The sequence below is a fragment of the Girardinichthys multiradiatus genome, chromosome 8 (assembly GCF_021462225.1).
Source record: "Girardinichthys multiradiatus isolate DD_20200921_A chromosome 8, DD_fGirMul_XY1, whole genome shotgun sequence".
NCBI lineage: Eukaryota > Metazoa > Chordata > Actinopteri > Cyprinodontiformes > Goodeidae > Girardinichthys > Girardinichthys multiradiatus.
The window spans coordinates 26,805,404-26,826,237 of NC_061801.1; the positions used below are offsets into that span (position 1 = coordinate 26,805,404).

General features: G+C 37.2%; 1 protein-coding gene across 4 annotated transcripts; it reads left to right on the plus strand.

Moving 5' to 3' along the window:
- The first annotated feature begins 117 nt into the window (after window positions 1-117).
- fybb (FYN binding protein b) lies at window positions 118-20,619 on the plus strand. 4 transcript variants are annotated; one of them, XM_047372798.1, is made up of 20 exons: window positions 118-254; window positions 1,720-1,814; window positions 7,567-8,563; window positions 11,048-11,174; window positions 11,285-11,328; window positions 11,625-11,647; window positions 12,777-12,829; window positions 13,012-13,138; window positions 13,220-13,379; window positions 16,193-16,313; window positions 16,823-16,842; window positions 16,965-17,037; window positions 17,201-17,287; window positions 17,746-17,786; window positions 18,148-18,229; window positions 18,332-18,431; window positions 18,520-18,682; window positions 19,698-19,728; window positions 19,815-19,849; window positions 19,942-20,619. In XM_047372798.1, exons 2-20 carry the CDS (start codon window positions 1,812-1,814, stop codon window positions 19,962-19,964), a joined length of 2,310 nt encoding a protein of 769 aa, XP_047228754.1. In that variant the 5' UTR covers window positions 118-254; window positions 1,720-1,811; the 3' UTR covers window positions 19,965-20,619. The 4 variants fall into 4 exon arrangements, with proteins under 4 accessions (XP_047228754.1, XP_047228755.1, XP_047228753.1 ...); XM_047372799.1 differs by lacking the exon at window positions 1,720-1,814 and having other exon boundaries at window positions 122-254; XM_047372797.1 differs by lacking the exon at window positions 118-254 and having other exon boundaries at window positions 1,666-1,814.
- Window positions 20,620-20,834: the final 215 nt, after the last annotated feature.

Genomic DNA, 20,834 nt, shown 5'->3' on the forward strand with positions numbered 1-20,834 from the left:
GTCAGTAGCTTGGCCAGTAATGAGTTACCACATTGGCAAAACACTCAGACCCTGGAGTGCTGACTGCCCAGCCTCTTTAAGCACCTTCTGATGAGCTGTTAACAGGTTGCACCTGTCACCCCCTGGCACCGGCAACTCTGGCGGCATCTAAACAGAGTAAGCAGCAGGCAAAAAAACCCAGGCTCTGTCAAGCACCTCCCATCCAAGCCAGACTGTAACATTTCCCGTTGAGCCACCTCCTTCCTGCAGACACAGTAAGCTTGAGATCATCTTCTTATCCAAACATCACCTTCAGTCATAATTCTTTCAAACTAATTTACACCATCCTTCCTACAGAGATCCAGTTACCACAGGTCTCCTTAAGAAACTTTTTAAAACTGTCTTTTTTTGTCCTGAGTTGTTTTCCTGCATGTCATCATGACGAGATTAAATAATTAATTTAAGTATCAATGTGTGAGCAATCTTAATGCAATGTGCAACGTTGAAGAATAACAGTTTTCTGCCATTAGGTTACTTCATTTATTTATCTATCTCCACTTTAACCAGGTTTGGCCCAGTGAGAAAATATATGTCTTTTTTGTGAGGGAGAGCTGTCGGCCGTAATCCCGTACTTGTTTTGCAATTGAACCATGTTGTCTGGTCGGTTGTGCGCTGATGTGTTACTGGGGTGCCAGAAAATGGGAAACACAGAGGTGTATCAATATTATTCTGTCATTATTCATTATTCTTTCATTTTTGGTTAAGATTCCAGCCTTATAATAAACACTTCCACACAGTTAAACACCAGAGTTTTTACCAAGGCATTTTCATGGTAGCCTTTGAACAATGATTATTTCCTTATGTTAAAATCTGTTAGACATCTGTCTTCCTTGGTATATTTACTTTCACTTCTGTGACAAAAAATAAGCACTTGTGGCAGCAGGAGAGCAAAATGTTATAGGAGGGATGCTTATATACATTTTTATTTAATTACTTTTAAGGCAATGGCTCATGGGAGCTGTGCTACATTGCTAATGAGTTGTGGTGATTTAGTTTACAGTGTTATTTTTATTTATGTAATCATCTTTAATTTATTTTCCATCCGCTGCTTTATTTATTGTTGGTATAAAGTCTCTGTTAAGTTTTTTGTGCCATCATCCAGCACAAGGACGCCTGATGCAATTAGTCCAATAATGTTTGCTGCCCTGGTTCACTGTGTATGATTATGTCATTGCATCCTCAAAGAGCTAAAAATGCAACCTTTAGTCATGCAATACTTGATAACAAACTGCCTTTGTTTGTCCACTAAAGATGACAGATTTGTTCTTGATACTAAATTATTTAATTTAATTGGTAATACTTGACATGGTTGCTAGGGATACAGTGTTTCAGTTGTTTTCTGTGTTTAATTTTACTGAGCTCTATTTTTGCTTTGTTTGGTTATTTACCTATCATTGACTGAGTGAACATAAGTTACAAAGCACAGAGGGGAAAATGCAGGGAGTTCGCCACAGATAGGCAAATCCATGAGATCAAAACCCAGAGATAACAGAGGCTTTGCGACACTCACATTCTCACAAAGCACACATGTACTACTTAGAGAGGAAGTAGTCAGTTGTAGACAAATGCTGATGTCACGACCAGAGTCTGCGTCCACCCACAGAAAGAAAAAACAGTGTCACACAGTTTGTTCCTCTGTCTTTGTCACTCAGTATCTCTGCGCACTTTTGTTTCTGTTAGACAGCAACAGAACTTAACAGAGAAACACTGAACAAACACTCTTATCTCCTGACTCCGACTGAGCTAAACTGCCTGGGACGGTCTATTCAAAGATGGTGAGTACAAATTTATCTTTTTTCCCACCTTCTGATTGTCCTTGGTATGTTTTGATAAGGGGTCATTTTACAATTAAGAGTTCATAAGTCAAGGTGCAAATTAATCTGACATTAGTTAACATTGAGCTACAACAAGTTTGACTACACTGGAAAGGGTTTTAGTTTTAAAACATGTTCTTACCATCAACATATGGACTGTGGATTATCAGAATCCGCTTTATTTGCCAGGTTTGGGCACACAAACAAGGAAGATTTCGGTTCCACTTGCTCTCAATGAGGACATTTTTATCATCAACCCAGTCACTATTTGATACTTTTGCATGTAAAGAGGGAATGACTTTCAGTTAGAGTTACAGGGTAGTTGTTTTTGTTGTACAGCTAGCTTACACTTTAACCTGCAGTTCTAATCACTCTAGAAAAACAGAAATTACCTCTAAGGAATTTTTCAACAGATCATTGTCCTTTTAGATGCACTGGGGCTTTTACTGATACAGGACTTTTATATATATTTGCTGAAACAGCAAAACTACACTACTATTTCTATAACCAATAACATAATGTGCATAATACTCCTTTAAGTATTAATTCTAACTGTTGACTATTGCTGCATACTGGGACGAGTTTCCAGTATGTCATAAAACTCTCAGGTTTTTACAAAATTGCAACTGTGGCTTACACATTTTTAGAGAAGTAACATATGCAATGGTTTGGCACAAAATAGATTAAGTAATTTATAGAGTTCTACGGTAAGAAACAGAAGTGATAAGAGGAAACTTTTCTCCTTTCTTATTCCCTTATTTTATATTCAGCCACATGTCATGCCTACTTTAATAAGCCAATGCTGAGAGATGTTATTGGCAGGAATGGGCAGAGAAGTTATTTTGACCCTGAAACTTGAGTTTTACGCACTACCATTGGTGGATTCATCATTTGTTGGTAACAAACAGGCACCAAACAAAACATTTTACAAAAATTTGAATCAAAATACACAGACACAGAAAAACATAATTTAATAGCTTTTATTGAAAATTATTATTTATTATTGTTAATTATTTTATTTTATTTCCCTTCGGGATTAATACAGTATTTTTGAATTGAACTGAATTGAAAATAGAGAAGCAAGAGTTATTTCCTAATGCTGCTAATATACTATTTTAATTATTACAGTTATAATAATGTTATCCACAGCACTCATTTATTATTTTCATTATGAAACATAAACATAAGCAAAAGTATAAAAGAAGTTTTCAAGTACTGCGCAGACTATTTCACCTCATCACCATTTTAAGTCCAGTACTGAGTTTAAAAGGCAGATATTAGCTGATAATTAGTCAGGCTATCTGCTCAATTAACCTGCCGTCCGCTGCTTAACTGACATGCTACTTGTAGATTGCTTACTTTAGCTTCAAAACATTGCTACCTTTCTGAGATTGATGTATGGTGCTCCTTTAGTTTCTTCTCTGACTGTCTATATTTTTCACAACTAGAAACATTTCTGAACAGCTGAATTTGTCTTTCTTGAAAGCAAGGGATCAGGGTTGTAAACGTTTTTCAGGCCGTGTCCACACGGAGATTAATTTAGGTGTAATTTGTTGTTTAGGCATTGTCCACACAGATCCGGTGTTTTGGGAGACCAATAACATTAATTTCTGAATCCCTTTCCTGGGGTGGAAAGATTTCAAAATGCCGGTTATGTGTTTTCGTGTGTACAGGCGGAACACATCTTTTCTGAGATGATGATGTCGTAGCTCCTCCTCTCTCTGTAACTCGCATGTGCCTTCTTTAATGCCATGTTGCTGTGTTTATCTCGCATGAGTTTACTCCACATAGTCTGTGTTTTTTTCACTGTTTTTGGTGTGTTTCTGTGGCTATGTCACAGCACCACCAATGGGCCCGACATACATATTACAGCGTTTTCAGGGGTGCTGCGTGCACTCATGTGGACGTATATTATTTTTAATTGTTTTTGACAACATACAGTTTTTGTCTACATGTGAACAGGGTCTCAGCCAATTGACTGACAGTGCACAGAAACATGTGGGGGAGGGTGAGCACTGTGGTGTTGTATGCTTTATACAGCCAGAGGAACCTCTCGTCACTCCGGCACTTTCTCCGGCATCTTATTAAAAACACTTTAGACGGAAATGTATGGTGGAAAATTTAGGCAGTTTTAAAAATGTAGCGTTTATAACCTTGGCTTCCTTGATATGGGTAACAAGTCCATCCCAGATAGCAGCAACATTGAGTTCTTGAAATCTGAATCCAAGATGGGGGCTACATAATCCCCCAGCATTAAACCAGACTCATAATCTAAGTAAAATGAAATGCAGCTAGCAGACAATCATGTACAAAGTTAGCTTGATATCAGGATCTTCCTGGTAACCTTCATAGAGGGTTTCATAGCTGTAGCACAATTTTAGATTTACAGTAACAACAGAAAGAATGGACAAATCTCACAATGCCTAATATCACAATGCATGAGTTTTTAGGGGGATGTATCGTGACATTTAAGAAGCAAAGACTTTATTAATCTAATTAAAATGAATAATATTTAGCATTTGAAAAATAAACTCTAATGTGATAATTTTTTGTGATAATCGTAGCTCTTGCAAAAAAGAAAATTGGAGGGAGCTGAAAAAACCTTTAGAAGTAAAACTTTAAAAACTAGTAATTTCTTTAGATCAAACCTATACCTATGAGTACATGCCTGTTTTTGTGAAAAAGGTTGGTTAAGGACAACCATGTGACAACTTCAATATTTATGCAGATTTTAGATGGAAATCTAATACATTATTCCACTACAAATTCCTGATGCTTCCCATTCACCTTGACTGTGCAGCATTCCGTGTTTTTTGTTGCTGGGTTAAAAGCAATTCTGTGTTCCCAGACTCTTATCTCTTCTTCCTGGTTTGGTGACTCTGACTCCAGTCAAACAAGCCTCATTAAAATAGGTGCGGCTTCTGCTGCTGCTGCTCTGTCGGTCGCTCAGTCTAGTTAAAAACTACGCAAGCCCAAATGTGATCCTGAGCTGCCAACTTTGTGTTTGAGTTTGGATGCAGCTTGCTGGGCATTGATAGGCTGTTGTCTGTCTGCACTATGATGGACATTCATAGGACAAACTGTCAGATTCAGTGCATTTGAATACCATCCTAATTCTGTACCACAGGAGAATAATGGACCCTTTTCAGGCTTATGGTCAGTGAAAATACTGAAAAAAACACTCTAAGCGCTACACTGCCAGGGTTGACTGGAACTCATCAATAATCCATCCACACCTTCTTTTGAACTAAAACTAAAAGGCATGGTTCATAACTTGCTGTGGTTTTTACAAAGAGAAGCCAGGAAGTTAGTGCAAAGTGATTTCAGAAGTACCAGCAATGAAACTTCGTATTAGACAGGACCACCTGGGCAACAGTAAATGTTGGTCTTCAATTTATCACAGTGCTTTGAAAAAGTATTCACAAACGGTACAAATTTTGTTATGTTGTTTACATGTTTACTTGTACAAAAATTAAAAAGACATATATCGTTTTACTTTCCAATTCACTGTTATGATCTACTTTGTGTTGGTCTGTCACATACAATACTTTGAAGTTTGTAGTTATGAACTGAGCAAATGTTCAAGGGGTAAGAACACTTTAATTCATCAGCTTTTTGCACATTGAAACAATGTTTTTTTTTTTTAAAGTCACATTTTATTCTAAACCTCTTTATCTTTATTTGCAAAACGTTGTAGGGATTATGTTTACTAAATTGAAACAAACCCTTCCAATCTAAATTATCTGCTGAGCTTTTCTGACATGCATCACATCTGTAGCAATGGTACTACAAGCTTGTCAATGGCACAACAGGTTTTAAAGTTAAACTAGAAATGTGTGAAATGAGAGAAAATCACACCCTATTTATGGCTGCTAAACAAGAGGCTGTCTTAAGTGTTCTCTTTGCTCTACTAACATTTGAACATGTTTGAGCCACATGTTCAAAGCTGTGGTGTGAATGAAAATGAGCCTCTTGGGCCACAGGTCTTTGTGAACTTGTCTTGAGGCTGGTGTATCTTACCTAGGAGCACAGAAGCAAAAGAGAAAAAGTAGAAAAAGAGAAAAAGTACATCTATTGTTTTAAGTAGTTTATTATGAGATAGAGAGGAAATAGTGCATTCTTCTCAGTTTTGGAACATTCTGTTCCTTTTCGAACTTTTATCTCAGTGTGTCTGAACATCTTGTTATTCCCTTTTTTATCTAACCAGCAGTTTTGGTTTCTGTTTTTGTCAGCTTATGTTAAAACAAAGCCAAACTTTAATTCATTTGTCAGTTAAAGTTAAATTTGATCATAATCAAATTCCCACAGTGCTTTGCTTTGAGCTAAACATTTAAATTGTAGAACTCGCTGTTGGGGGTCATTGGGTAGTTGTAGTGCTGTCTTTTGTTGCCTCTAATGGATTTTCTTCCTGTATCCCTCCACATTGTGCTTCACCTATCTTCCAAACAACTTTGACAAGTGTCTCTTTTCATGCTGAAGAAAAACATCCATGCAGCATGAAATCTATCTATCTATCTATCTATCTATCTATCTATCTATCTATCTATCTATCTATCTATCTATCTATCTATCTATCTATCTATCTATCTATCTATCTATCTATCTATCTATCTATCTATCTATCTATCTATCTATCTATCTATCTATCTATCTATCTATCTATCTATCTATCTATCTATCTATCTATCTATCTATCTATCTATCTATCTATCTATCTATCTATCTATCTATCTATCTATCTATCTATCTATCTATCTATCTATCTATCTATCTATCTATCTATCTATCTATCTATCTATCTATCTATCTATCTATCTATCTATCTATCTATCTATCTATCTATCTATCTATCTATCTATCTATCTATCTATCTATCTATCTATCTATCTATCTATCTATCTATCTATCTATCTATCTATCTATCTATCTATCTATCTATCTATCTATCTATCTATCTATCTATCTATCTATCTATCTATCTATCTATCTATCTATCTATCTATCTATCTATCTATCTATCTATCTATCTATCTATCTATCTATCTATCTATCTATCTATCTATCTATCTATCTATCTATCTATCTATCTATCTATCTATCTATCTATCTATCTATCTATCTATCTATCTATCTATCTATCTATCTATCTATCTATCTATCTATCTATCTATCTATCTATCTATCTATCTCTCTATCTCTCTATCTCTCTATCTCTCTATCTCTCTATCTCTCTATCTCTCGCTGTTCGTTCATTAATGTTTTAATGCAAACAAATGCACACCAAACATTTTTCAGATTTTACTTGTAAAACAAATTCTTTCCAATTTTGTGCGTCATGTTGACAGTCTATTTAATCTCTCTCTCTCTCTCTCTCTCTCTCTCTCTCTCTCTTTCTTTCCACTTTCCAATTTTGTGCGTCATGTTGACAGTCTATTTAATCTCTCTCTCTCTCTCTCTCTCTCTCTCTCTCTCTCTCTTTCTTTCCACTTTCCAATTTTGTGTGTCATGTTGACAGTCTATTTAATCTCTCTCTCTCTCTCTCTCTCTCTTTCTTTCCACTTTCCAATTTTGTGCGTCATGTTGACAGTCTATTTAATTACAACTAAAATGTTAAGGAGTTTGTGTTTGTAAAGCAACAAATGTATATAAATTGAATATGAATGGCACTGAATATTCAAAACATACCTTTCATCTGTTTTTTTTTTTTTTTCAGGCAAACAAGGCTGATGTGAAAGCCATCATGGCTCGCTTCCAAGCAAGTGGCGCAAGCATTGATGACTCCACCCCAGTCGGACGTCCCAAAACACCCCTGCAACCCCTGCTCTCCTCTGGCCCAGCTATACAAAAGAAACCTATTCTGGAGAGCCTCTCAGGCAGTGCGATCAACTCTCCCCAAAAGCAATCTTTTCTGAAAAGCACTCCATCCACTAAAAGTGACACAGATGCACATGAACCAAACAAAACTAAGGCTTTGGCGAGCAAGTTTGGCAACTCCCTGGATGAACCCACCATCAGCAAACCTCCTGTTCTTAATAAAGTGCAAACACCCTTGAAGTCACCCTTTTCACAGGCTACTGAAGCCAAAGGGCCTATACACAAACCTCCTTTTAACAAACCTCCACTCAACTCCACTATGCCTGAAACCAAACCTGTATTTCCAAAAACCTCTGGAGGGGGGGTGCATGCCAAACCTAGCTGGGTGAAAGAAGACAGTGGTGGGGGAACTGCACCAAACACCAGCACGACACCTAAAACATCTAATTTGCATCAAAAGCCAGCCAGCAACGTTCTAAAAATGTGGCAGCAGAATGAAGAGCAGTCAGAAATAAAGACAGACATTGTGAACAAGCCGTCACCTCAAGCAAACACTGCTCCTAAGCCCCCCAACAACTTCAAGAATGCTCAAAGTTTGTTCAACAAGGAGAAGGACCTATCTGAGCAGGCAGAGAGTGGTGGGGCCAACAAAGCGGCGTTCACTGCTGTTAACTCTGCTCCTCCGCCCAGACCTCCAGCCAACAAAAAGCCAAGCCTGAAGAAGCCGTCAAAGGGTCCTGCGCAGGCTAATGGTATTAACAGTGACCCCCCTTCAGGCCTAAAGCGCAACCCTCTTCCCAACAGTCTGGCTTTGGGTCCCCCTCCTGCTAAACCTAATCGGCCTCCCAAAGTAGATCTAGAGGGCTTTAAAAGAGCGGCAGAGACCCCTGAAGATGGTAAGTTGGATAAAGAAGTGACTTCTTTACTACAGAAACACTATTAAGAAAGCTACTGTTTAGTACCACTGAGTTCAGGAAACATATAATAGGCTCCCCCAAAATACTTTACTTCCTAAGGTGTGACATCAGACACCTAAAAAACTAAATATAAGTTTTAGTTTTAATGTTCCTTATTATGATAAGAACATGTTATTCAGATGCAGAGAAATGTTTCAGTTCCTTCTATTTGCTTGAAGCCTCTCGGACGCATATTAAAGATTAATTACTTACCTTATTAAGGCGATTTCCCAAAATTTGCTATTTTTAATGTTTATTTATCCATCCATCCATCCATTATCTAAACCCACTTATTCTCGAAGGGTTGTCGGGAGGGAGATGCCTTTTTCCAGCTGTCATTGGGCAAAAGCTGTTAGCTGAAAGCTGAAATTTAAACACAACTAAACCATCCATTGACTAGAGCAGCATATAGTTATCAGTTGGCCTAACATGCATATTTTTGGACTGTAGGAGGAAGCCAAATTACCCCAAAACACCCTACACATGCACAGGGTAAAACATGCAAACTCCAGAAAAGCCTCAGGCCAGGATTCAAACCCAGGACCTTACTGCTGCAAGGCAGCAGTGCTCATCAGACTTTGTCAACAAACAAAAACATGCAAGAAAAAGATGTCAAGTAAAAGGAGCACATCAGTTCTTTTCAGTAGGCCCTAAAAGTTTATTGCGTATTTAGGATGGTGTCTTTTATTTATTGATGTCTTGATTTTAAGATAAATAACCAAAAACAATTTAATGAACACTTTTTAAGTTTAACTGGTCTCTTTTTGCCAACAGAAATAAAAAATGCAAGGTAAATGTTTGCATGTCATGTGACTCTAATAGTAGTAAGGTCTCTCATTTATTTATTTTTTTTGTGTCAAAGACATTTCCTTTATAACACAAGAAGTATAAAGTTGTCTTGTGAATGTTCGTTCAAATCGGAAGTGCGAACAGGACTTGCTTCACAGGTCCGTGTGGTTTTAGTGACATTTGTACGTTAGTCTGCAATGAAGTAAAGATTAGATTAGCTGGAACATCATTGTTGTAGACCCATTATTCTATCGACAGTAACCTTTCATTTGAACTTGTCTTAATATAGAACCTTAATTTGAACTTCTCATAGTTTGACCAAAACTCATTCGTGTTTTGTAAATGTTGCTATGCTCAACAGCTCCAGATAACGGGCAGAAGTTAGCGAAACACACTTAGTTCCTCTAGTTGCCCCAGCCAAGTTCCCCATCCAGTTTCTCCTTTCTCCTCCCCCCTCTTTGACAGCTGAGCTGGTTTCACCACATGAGGAACTAAGTTCCAGAAAACATGGATTGTTTTCAAACCAAACTCTGTTTTTAGATGCAAACCCCAATATGAATATATTTTGTGACAAATATTACCAGAAACACCACACCATCATAAAACTGTGACAGAATAAGAAAACCCATTTGACTTGTTTTTGCGGGAATGGATGTATGTTTTCTGTTCTGTGTGGCTGTTAAACGGAGGCGCTAACAGGAACTAAAGTATCTATCATACCTTTCACTGCATATGCCTTTTGTATGTTGTAACCAGTCTAAATATGTGGCTGTTATGAAGTTGTATGGTTAGGCCATTGACCATTATTCTCAAATATAGTTAAAATGTATACTATTCCCGCGGCATATGTTGTGGTTTTGATTAATGTATATTTACTATTACTCATTTAAGAGTGGCCTGAAGAAAGCCTTTGTTAAATGAAAATCACAGGAAGTCCTGCTTGCACATTTCTACAAGCCATGTAAGTAAACAGCAAAGTCGTGGAAGAAGACGTAACTTTTATGACTAAATGCAGAACACTAGGTGTAGCAGAAAACAAACACACCATCACTATGATGAAACATGGTGGTGGCTGCATCATGGTGTGGAGATGCGTTTCTTCAGCAGGGAAGCTGGCCAGAAATAATGGGAAAAGCGACTGTGCTAAATTCAAGTTAGTTCTAGATGCAAATCTGTTAGCAGCTGCCACAAATTTGCAACTAGGGTGGAGGTCCTGACGCTTAATATACAGCCAAAGCTACAATGGAATGGTTTAGATGACCTAGATCACCTAGTCAAACTTCAGACCTAAATAACATTGGTAAAGACTTGAAAAACTGTTTTTTGAACCTAGGTAAAAAAATATATATTTTTACTCCATATGTAATAAGTTTTATTTAACAAACCCTTTAACAAAACATTAACGTTAGGTGTGTAACTGAGTATCTGTGGATTCTTCTCCATCATTTTTGTTATAATTTATTGTTCTTTAGGACATGCCAAGTCCTTGTTATTGGATAACAAAATTGTCTAAAATCAATTGATGATGTTAGTTATAATGAATCTACATATGAAGACATGAAACAGTTATTGAAGAGCATTGATTAACTTTCAGTGAGTTGATTTTATTGCTGAGTCTTCTTCTATTTTTGTTAGGCCCTGGTTTTAAGAAACCCATCATCCCAACTGCTTTGGCACCTAATCTTAGTAGCCAGACCACCCATGTACCACAGGTTCAAACCACACCTTTTCCGCCAAGTCTGCCTGCAAGACATCTACCTATGTAAGTCCAGCAAAACCCAAACAGAATGGGGATTGAGATACAAACTAGACTTTATGTGATCTGGGTACATGTACAGTGAGCATCAGCTAAGTCCTAACTGTACTCCCCAGGAACCAGCCAGATGATTTGCCTCCTCCTCCTCCTCCTGTGTGCAGTAAGTTCAATAATAGAATTTACATTTGTTATAATTTGAAGTGTTATAGCCACATGTCAATTACACGTAAGAGCAAATATAGCTCAAACATATGCTGCTGAACCTTAAACCTCATTCAGTTGGTCATTTGCATATGATACCTGTCCCAGTTCCTTTTCATTAATGCATTGACACAACAGAAGATAAAATGTTGTTGCAGGACTCCTGGTAGTCAAACAAGACTCATGTTTCACTGTAAAGCAAGTGTTTCCACAGATTTTATTTTCTCGTTTAATTTTTTTTTTTCTATTCCACAGGCCACCCGAGTCAGAGGGCAAAGGTGAGGCACGCTTTCATTATTATTTGTGCTTGTACAAGTAGATCTCAATAACTTAACATATCATCAAATAACAATTTATTTCAGTAATTCAGTTAACGGTGAACCTCATATTAAACAGATGGTAGATGGCTTTTTGGACTTGGATAAAACACAGTAGACCAACACCAACAGATGACAAGATTCCCCATATGGTCACTGTCTGTGGAAACTCCCCACTGATTTTAAAATGAAATGCTAAATGTACTTTGGACTGTTGAGCAACTGTGCCGTCCTTTCTCTCTATAGCCCATGTAAGATGTCCTTAACATAAGGAATGCTAGTTTTAGGCAGCATTGTTGATACAATGTGGTGGCTCTTGAAGCGCAGACTCCAGGTACACCTTGTGAACCTCCCCAAAACTCCTCAGTGGGACTTACTTGTTTGTTTGATTGTTGATCATAAAATGTCCTTAAATAACATTTCTAAAACTAAAATCCATTTTTATTAGGTCTTATATAAAAACCGAATTGTCTGAGTATCTAAATGTAGTTTATTTCATTAGCTATAACCAGTGATATATGTCAACACACATATATCACTCTGTGGATAACTTTTCGATCTAATATAAGTCTCAGTTTTTGAATAAAAAGTTTCTGATGGTCTTTATTGAGATGCACTTGCAGACATTTAAAAGATTACATGGGTAACAACACAATTTAAACTGAGTTAATAAATACATAAAGAAAGACTGAGTATTTTTCATGATTAATGAATCACAGCTTTCTGAAAGATGATCCCATCTGTAGATTAAATGGTGATCATGTCAGCCCTAGGTGTAAAAAGAGCATCTGTCTAGGGGTTACGCATTTTCAATGAAGAAAGATGCATGGTTTACTCAATTCCAACAAGATTTAAGTTGAAAAAAATCCGCTCCAAAGTTACAAATCTTGGGACTAATTTACTAACCAGCATACATTTATTGTGCAAAAAAGAAGCCCTCTGCATGCTTTATGGACCTTGATCTCAAATTTAGATTTCTGTCTACAACCTAAAGGTTCAAACCCATTCAGAAAATCACACATTTTTGGACAGATGCTTTTGTTGAATTTTTCTAGCACTAAACTAAGTGTTATCCATGTCTTCTGTCCAGGAGGAAATTGATGATGAAGATGGAGAAATGTATGAAGATCTGGATGAACGATGGTGAGGAAATCACTGAAGAGAACCATGTTCCTGTTAGTCGGTGGTTGTTGTTTTTTTAAGTTAATTTACATTTACAATCAAAATGTTGTGTCTTAATATTCTTTAAACGGTTTTCATTAAGTTGGGCTGGCTGTATTCAGTGTAGATGTAAAGCTTAAGCTTAATGTTTGTGGTATGTAAAGGAAAGAAGCTGATAAGAACCAAGACAAAAAGAAAGATGATAAAGACGAGAAAAAGCGACTGGAGGCAACAAAGAAGGAGCAAAAGGAGCGTGAAAAGAAAGAACAAGAAGCCCGAAAGAAGTTTAAAGTAAGTGAACATGCCAGAACCTGTTCAAAGTTAGAAAGATGTTTCTATGACAGTATCCTTGTGTATCCCTGTGTTTATTAGTTGGTCGGATCCCTGGAGGTCATTCAGAAAGGAAAAGCTCTCACAGATTGCAAAGGAGGCAAGATGGATCTGGCTCTGAAGGAGGGAGACCTGCTGGATATTATCCGTGTTCAGGGGAACCCAGAGGGGAAGTGGTTGGCACGGACAGCAGATGGATCATGTATGTTTGCAAAACCGTCCAAGTTATCATTCCTTTAAAGAAAATACATTTGTTTTGACTTATTGAGTTATTCATTTCACTTAGTCTTTTTCTTTACACATGAAGGGCATATTTTATCACTTTTACAACGTTTCATTTTTAGATGAGCTTATAGCTCATGATATACTTTTTCCAAGTCTGAAGAGGAGAAATATTTACAAATCTTTAAAAAAAAATATTGAGCACCAGGCAGCCAAGAACGCAGTTGAAAGCTGTCAAAGAGCTACGATGTTCCAAACAGAACACCAATAGCCAAACAAGAAGAAAGTAGTAATGGCAAAGTTCAATTTGAGGTCTTAAGATATACAGGGGTTGGACAATGAAACTGAAACACCTGGTTTTAGACCACAATAATTTATTAGTATGGTGTAGGGCCTGCTTTTGCGGCCAATACAGCATCAATTCGTCTACGTCGGGAATGATGTATACAAGTCCTGCACAGTGGTCAGAGGGATTTTAAGCCATTCTTCTTGCAGGATAGTGGCCAGGTCACTACGTGATACTGGTGCAGGAAAACGTTTCCTGACTCGCTCCTCCAAAACACCCCAAAGTGGCTCAATAATATTTAGATCTGGTAACTGTGCAGGCCATGGGAGATGTTCAACTTCACTTTCATGTTCATCAAACCAATCTTTCACCAGTCTTGCTGTGTGTATTGGTGCATTGTCATCCTGATACACGGCACCGCCTTCAGGATACAATGTTTGAACCATTGGATGCACATGGTCCTCAAGAATGGTTCGGTAGTCCTTGGCAGTGACACGCCCATCTAGCACAAGTATTGGGCCAAGGGAATGCCATAATATGGCAGCCCAAACCATCACTGATCCACCCCCGTGCTTCACTCTGGGCATGCAACAGTCTAGGTGGTACGCTTCTTTGGGGCTTCTCCACACCGTAACTCTCCCAGATGTGGGGAAAACAGTAAAGGTGGACTCATCAGAGAACAATACATGTTTCACATTGTCCACAGCCCAAGATTTGCGCTCCTTGCACCATTGAAACCGACGTTTGGCATTGGCACGAGTGACCAAAGGTTTGGCTATAGCAACCCGGCCGTGTATATTGACCCTGTGGAGCTCCCGACGGACAGTTCTGGTGGAAACAGGAGAGTTGAGGTGCACATTTAATTCTGCCGTGATTTGGGCAGCCATGGTTTTATGTTTTTTGGATACAATCCGGGTTAGCACCCGAACATCCCTTTCAGACAGCTTCCTCTTGCGTCCACAGTTAATCCTGTTGGATGTGGTTCGTCCTTCTTGGTGGTATGCTGACATTACCCTGGATACCGTGGCTCTTGATACATCACAAAGACTTGCTGTCTTGGTCACAGATGCGCCAGCAAGACGTGCACCAACAATTTGTCCTCTTTTGAACTCTGGTATGTCACCCATAATGTTGTGTGCATTTCAATATTTTGAGCAAAACTGTGCTCTTACCCTGCTAATTGAACCTTCACACTCTGCTCTTACTGGTGCAATGTGCAATCAATGAAGACTGGCTACCAGGCTGGTCCAATTTAGCCATGAAACCTCCCACACTAAAATGACAGCTGTTTCAGTTTCATTGTCCAACCCCTGTAATATGATATAATATGATATAAATTATTTATAATTATTTATAATTTGTCTTGGACTCCTGGCTGTGAATGACTAAAGTGAAGCTATATTTGGCAACTTGTCCAGTGAGGAAAGGGAAGTGAGGAAAAATGTTGACCTAACAGATGCATGGATATACTCTATATTGAGCTGCGGTTGCTACTAAAAACATCTTGCATTCATTAGTACCGTGTACTTTTCAGCAACGTTGTTGTCATATACTCATTCCTGCAGGTGTAGAAGCAGACTTCTAGGGTGTTATCTTGAAATCTCTTTATCCTCCTCTATTTCCTCTACTCTCCCTTTTAACTTTTTGCTCCACCTCTCTCCTTTTCTTGCTTTTTTTTTCTCCCTTTCAATCCCGTCTCCACATCCATTGCATCTAAAATGCTCCCGAAGCATTTTCTTAAAAGGTTTTTTATATATCAAGCATTATAGAGAAAGCCATAATGCTCCATCTGGAAAAAGGACATCTGTTGGGCTTTTTCTTGGCACTCAGACAACAATTCAGAGTGCTACTCTGTCGGACAGAACACATTACACTTTGGCAAGCCCTGTCAACCTGTAATTCTCCACAGTCGTAAATGACTGTGAGAATAGTTATATTTCATAAAACTAATATTCTGAAAATAATACTTATTGCTCTATCGAGCATGGGTGCCAGATCTCCCTTTTCTTGTAGCTGTTAAACAATAATCTGAGGACACCGTCTCTCAATTCAATTCAGTTTTATTTGTATGGCGCCAATTCACAACACATGTTGTCTCAAGGCACTTCACAACAGTCAGGTACATCTCAGACCATTTTAACTCTCTAAATCCACCTACAGTTAAGTTTGTCACAACATGATCCTAAAATGTAACTTCAAGCTAATTCTAACACTAGTTGTTGGAAGGGAAGTCAAAATACTTATTTACAATCAAGCAGCAGATGCAGTCAAATACTTTCTCCTATGTGAGGCTCATTAGGCTCACATATGCTAAGTCATCATCCATATATGGTTATTATTAAGACTCTGGTTTAGAGAGGCAGGGCTCCAAAGGAAAGAGCATTTTAACATTACCACGGTTCTAAGCTATGATGATATTTAATAATTGTATCTTTCAATATGTCAATCCAAAGCTGTGCTGAAAATCAAGGGCCCAAAATGATCTGTGTTTCATTCATCTTCTGCAGTTGGCTATGTCAAGACAACCTTGGTGGAAATTGACTTTAACTCCTTGAAAAATCGTCCTGCTCAGGCATCATATGAACCTGAAATCTATGACGACATTGATGTGGTCTCGTCAGACAATGGGTAAAAAGAACGCCGAATTTTATTTTTGAACTTTTCATGATTTGTTTGCACAGAGAAGTAGATGTAATAAGTACATGTGAAACAAAAGCCCTCTGTGCCATGGCTGTTTCTTTACTCTGAAACCAAACCATGACATACATTTACACAATTCCTTTTCTTTTTATTGTTAATTGCACAAAATGCAATAAGCATATGAGTTAGCAATATTGTTATTGTATATTTTAAAATGTATACAGTTTTTTTATGTTTTTAAAAAGATTGCCAATTTATCATCAACACAATTATGACGAATTGCTCCTGTTTTACCAGAGACGTGCTTTTTGAAAAAATATATTTTCAAGTTTTTTGCACTGATTAGGTCTCCCAGTTTGATAATAATTAAACGGCACTTTCCAGCACACCAATTAGATGAGGTTTGCCATTTTTTAAATGGTGAATATATTTAAGAGGAATAAATTTAAACAAAAAAATATTGTATTTTAATATCTAACATGTTTCTCCTTCTGCAGCGGTGTCAAAGGACCAGCAGGTAAAATCCTACACTAATTATTTTAAATATTTTTTAAATATTGAATTACATGTTTTCCATCTAATTTGCAATTATTTTACTCCTAAGAAGTATTGTGGTTTCTCTTGATTACTTTTTGGTAGTTGTCCTACCTCCACCACCAGAAGAAGATGGAGAAATATATGATGATGTAGTTGATCCAAACCTGGAAGTCAGGTGGGAAGTCATTTAGTAATTTTAGAAAGTATTTACATCATAACGTCTTTGAATTTCTTTTATAAACAGCAAACAGGGAGCAGAAAAGAAGATAATCAGGAAAATGACAGAAATAAACCAGGAAAAGAACTTTCAATCATTTTACTTTTGGGTGGCTTTGCAGTTCCCTTGAAAACGAGCCCTCACCGGCGAGGAACCGCAGCATCCTGCGGATCTTTGACCGAAACAGACGTTCTCCCAGCTCTAAAGTGTAAAATACGCTCCGTAGTAAGACTGATCACAGACCTTCTGTCCGCTGTCATCAATCTGTAATATTTCAGCCATAACTGGCAGGCTAAGAGCTCCTGTAAAATGACACTGAATTTTACCATCCCTTCTCAGATCAGCATCAAATCAACACTTCACATTAGTCTGAATGACACTGAAAAGTTTTACCTTGGAGTTTGATTGTTGTAACTGCTTGAATCTAACAGTGATGTTAGGTGTGCATGTTTTATTATCTGTGATTTTAAAAATGATCATGAGTAATTTGCATGTGATTGATTACAGCATGGCATAGTGAGGCATTAACAGCTTTAACATGAGCACTAACTAACATGTAATGTAGATGCATGGTGCTTAATCTTGGCTACTTAAAGGCATAGATGGATAGATATATTTATTGATGACTTTTTAACCATTTTAACCATGCCATTTCTGTTGAGACAGACTGCCTGCACCTGACCAGTTTGCTGCAGCTGGGAATTTAGGTAATGCTCAGTTCATTAATTGCATATTGTTCTCACTTATTATTATTATTATTTATCTTCATCTTTTAATAGTCACATGATATAATGTAATGCTTCAGCTTCATGTGGATGTTAGATCAATATTATCTTATTGCATCTGTCTTATTCTATCTGTCTTGGCTATTGAAAGGCAATTATGTGTGAGTAGACCTACTTTCAGTAAATTGAAAAGTCTTTGCTGATCTACACTACTAAGTTTTTACAATTGTTACTACCTCATACATTCAGATTTCACTATACCTTAATTCTATATTATTTAAAGTTGAAAACACGTTTTTGTTGTATGTCAGCTAAATGAGACGATTCTACTTGTGCTACACAGATCGGTCTGCAGCACCAATTGATGAAGAGATATATGATGATGTTGACTCGCAAAATGCACCTCCCCCTCCTCCCATTAGCAGGTAAAACTGCATCAGTTTCATAACAAAGAAAATTATATATTTCTCCAGCAAAGTTAGATCTAGGTTTTGATTTCCAACCATTGTGCTTGTTTACCTGTCAAGTCTCCCAGGTATGAAAAGCAAAAGCAAAACTGAAGACATGGACCCAAAGAAGCAAAAAAAGTTTGAGAAGGAGGAGAAGGAATTTAGGAAAAAGTTTAAAGTAATTTCCTCTTTTCAGCATTGTTTTTGTCACATGAAATAGTTTGTGCGATAATAGAGCTTATAATGCTGTTTCTATTCTGTTTCAGTATGATGGGGAGATACAGGTACTGTACCAGGTGACCATCACCTCCTCACTCAACAATAAAAAGTGGGGCGGGAAAGACCTGCTGGTGAAAGCCGGAGAGAAACTGGACGTCATTGTCAAAGCTCAGGATGGAAAATTGCTATGTCGAAACGAAGAGGGCAAGTGTAAGTATTTACCCCCAATGCCAGGGAAGGTTTGCATACACTCATCATGGCCATCACTGTCATTGATTTTGGCCCTTTAATACATTTGAACCATCTTTTTTCGGGGTTGAATGATTATACAACAAAAAAATAAATAAATTTAAAACCAAGACTGAGTTGCACATATTTGGTTTTACTGCTTGTGTGGGTTTTTTCTACTCCACACAGTAATCATATATATAAAAGCTTAAATGTATACTTACACCCTTGCTAATATTTGGTTAAATGTCTCTTAGAAGGTTACACCTTGAACACACACACGTTGTTACTATCAACAAGGTTCTGGCTTAATTCTGGCGGATGGTTGACCTCTTTTAGTATCAGAGATGGCAGATTTAATTTATTTTGGCTGGTTTAATGGCACAGACCTGGCTTTAAAACATATAGTCCACCTATTTTCAGTTTAACTTAGGTCAGGGCTTTTCAAATGCTAATGTTGACTTGCTTCGAATTCAATACCAGTCAGATGCATCTTTGGGCTCATCTGCTTGTTGGTACCCCCAATTATGTCCAAGTTTCAGCCATCTGTTGATTCAAGAGAAAGTTCAAGCATTTGGTGTTAGTCCATTTTTTTAATTATTTTATCCACATTGTGCAATGCACCAGTACCACTGGCAGCAAAATACCCTATCAGCATAATGCTGCCACCAATGTGCTTGACAGTTAGTGCAATGTTGTTAGTTTTGAATGCCTCAATTTAACTCCTCTAAACCTACTTCTTGTCATGGTGGCCAAATAATTGGATGCTTGCATTTAGACTGTTTATAAGGATGGCTGAAAAATTTAGTCTGGCTTAAAAATTTTGGTTTTGTAGCAGGGGCTTCTTTTATGGCTGACATCCCCTCTGTCCATAATAATATTAAAATGTCTTTGCACGTTTATTTCTTTTGTTGATTAACAAGCATTTTTTGTCATCTTTATTACAATTGCACCATCGTGTCATCTTTGTCTGAACTCAAATATCTCCATTTTACAGTTGGTTATGTTTCAACCGGCCATGTGGTGGAGTAAGTACTGCAAATATTCACATATACACCAAGAATGAGACAACTAACTTAAACTTCCTGCACTAATTGATCTGTTTTACACACAGTGATGGAGAAATATATGACGACATTGGAGGAGATGGTATGTAAAATCAATTCTGGTTGATTTATTACTAAATTTCTGCCTGGGCAATTACTTCTTTTGTAATATATTCTTTCTTCTCCTCAATTCAGAATGCATCTATGACAATGACTGAGAAACATCCTGCACTGGCCTGAATACACTGAGACTGTTCACTTTTCATTATGTGTTATTTATTATGTTCATTGATGGCAGTCTGGGAGATACTGTACGTTAGCAGCATAATCATTCAGTCCTCCTGTTATAATGTATCAATATGTGTTGAAATTTATAATCATATGGGATCCATTTTTTTTAATTGCATCTTAAAAAACAAAAAAAGAAAAACAAAAGCTGAATTGAAGTATAACACATTAGTTGGATCAACAGTATTTCATTATTATTTCCTTTTTTCCTAATGTTTTCAAATTTATTGTCATTTCAAACTCTACAGCGCTGAATTTTAAGGCTTATTTCAGAATATTGCTACATTATACAGAAACAGTATACAAGAACAATGTTAAGCATTTCTAGCTTCATTTTTTTATGTGATGTGATGTATTATCTGTGCATTTTGTTGCTACTTACAAACTTAACTGGAAATGCATTTGCTCCTCAGTAAAAATGTCATGTTTTAGTGCCAAATCTACCTTTGATGTTCTGTACATATGATGAACTGCATAACTGTTTTAATATATTCCCACACTTTGAGTTTGTCCTATTGTGAGCACACTGAAATGTAGAAATTAATAGCACTTTTCTTATCAAATAAATTAAAACCTGGAGTTAGACTCTGTTCATCTTTATTTACTGATGATGTCTGGAAACATTAAGAACGATGTACTTCAAAAGATGATAAATGAAGAACTGTCATTATTTAGCGCTCATTATGATTACTTTCATGTAAGACCCCTTATCTTCTGCTCAGAGGAAACTTGGTGTCATCTAGTGGCAGATACGGGTAGCTACAGCCTTCATCGTTCACTGCATGATTCTTTGCACAAAA